This window comes from Etheostoma spectabile, chromosome 11 (genome assembly GCF_008692095.1).
Source record: "Etheostoma spectabile isolate EspeVRDwgs_2016 chromosome 11, UIUC_Espe_1.0, whole genome shotgun sequence".
Lineage (NCBI taxonomy): Eukaryota > Metazoa > Chordata > Actinopteri > Perciformes > Percidae > Etheostoma > Etheostoma spectabile.
The window spans coordinates 17,547,056-17,548,663 of NC_045743.1; the positions used below are offsets into that span (position 1 = coordinate 17,547,056).

At 44.3% G+C, this 1,608-nt stretch overlaps 1 protein-coding gene and 1 long non-coding RNA gene across 3 annotated transcripts in view; one reads left to right on the forward strand and one right to left on the reverse strand.

Annotated features, from left to right (window-relative positions):
* The window catches only part of pgap1 (post-GPI attachment to proteins inositol deacylase 1), an 18,550-nt gene that overhangs the window by 5,152 nt on the left and 11,790 nt on the right, over nt 1–1,608 (forward strand). For both annotated transcript variants that reach the window (XM_032530003.1, XM_032530002.1), the window contains exons 4-7: nt 403–574; nt 895–1,055; nt 1,317–1,369; nt 1,451–1,517. In XM_032530003.1, the coding sequence (XP_032385894.1) occupies nt 403–574; nt 895–1,055; nt 1,317–1,369; nt 1,451–1,517 (453 nt within the window). The remainder of the gene's footprint in view (nt 1–402; nt 575–894; nt 1,056–1,316; nt 1,370–1,450; nt 1,518–1,608) is intronic.
* The window catches only part of LOC116698206 (uncharacterized), a 19,643-nt gene that overhangs the window by 304 nt on the left and 17,731 nt on the right, over nt 1–1,608 (reverse strand). The window lies entirely within an intron of this gene.

Below are 1,608 nucleotides of genomic sequence, written 5' to 3' on the forward strand. Positions count from 1 at the left end.
GTGTGGTCTAGACCTGCTCTATCTGTAAAGGGTCTTGAGATAACGCTTGTTATGAATTGATACTCTAAATAAAATTGAATTGGTTTCTAACTAGATGAAGGATATTGCTGGTGGAGTAATATTTCAGTGTGAAAACATATATCATCATGTGTAGTCACCCTGTACATTTATCATTAATCCTTCATATATGCCATAGTAGTAAAGAAGTGGCAGCCAATATTATCAATAATAAACAGCGTTTAATACAGTTAACACAGCGTCCATTAAATAGTTATACATCAGTCAACCTCCCTGCCGTTCATTTTTCTAACACACCCATTTGGTAAATACATAACTCTAAGCCCCAGAAGTGGGTTAAAGTTTTCAATTGGCAGTTTTCTTCTTCTTCTCTGTACCCTCCAGCACCTGAAGACCCCCCCTCAGAGCGTGGTGCTCGTGGGCCACTCCATGGGGGGAGTGGTGGCCCGGGCCCTGTTCACCCTGCCCCGCTTCAACACCAATCTGGTCAGCCTGATCATTACACAGGCCTCGCCCCACCTGGCTCCAGTGCTGGCCCTGGACCCGTACCTGCTGGGTGAGGACAACTCCCATGATGCACCTGGTTGCATCCCTGCTCTGGGATGTGTCTACGTCTTACATGTGTCCTCATTCCGAGCTAACCCAGTATAATAATCTCCTGTATTGTTCAGCTGGTGTGATAACCTGCGTACATATGACATCTGATCTAATACTCTTTACCTAGCATCAAAAAACAGTAGTGCCAGCACAGGTTTTCGGACAGTACCCCCTTAGGAAATCTAAAAGTTAGACTTATTTGTGTTTTTAACTATTCAGAGGACTTTTCAGGATGGTACCTATAATGTAAAATACTGTCCTTGTCCCTGCTCTGTGTAGATTTCTACTCTGCCGTGAGACAGAAGTGGGTGAACCATGCCAAAAAGCTCAGGAATGTCACAGTTCTGTCTGTCGGGGGTGGTTACCGTGACTACCAGGTCCGCTCCGGCCTGACGTCCCTACCTTGTCCCCCAGCAGACCCCAATAAGTTGTCATTGGTGGTGAGTATAGGTTGTGAGCTCGTAAAAACGGCACTTGACCCGGTCATTGTAGGAGGTTTTCCAGGAATCCTTGAAACTCTTCTAAGAACTGAGGAACTTTATCTAAATTACCACTGAAGGGAACAGGTTGAAAAATGGTTTCTTCTATTTGTTTTGGGGATTTTGTCTTGGAACGACATGGTGCATGAGGGCTCTGTAGATCGGGTCTGATCCTGCACTGCTTTTCATTCATTTTGTTGTAATCTCTGCTTGTCTCCCAAGGCAACAGCTGTCCCCAGGACCTGGGTGTCCACTGACCATCTGTCCATCGTTTGGTAAAATACTACGTTATGTTTTGGCAGAACTATATTTAAATAGTATGCATTGTATTCAGTGTATGTGTCTTTATGTTCCAGGTGCAAAGAGCTTGTTCTCGCTACTGTCAGGGCGTTCTTCGACCTCATCGATCCTGAAACCAGACAGGTCAGAACCACCAACGTCCATACAGCTGTATTTCAAATAAATGAACACTGTTTTATTTATTTTAGTAATTCAGGACAATGCACATTGATGA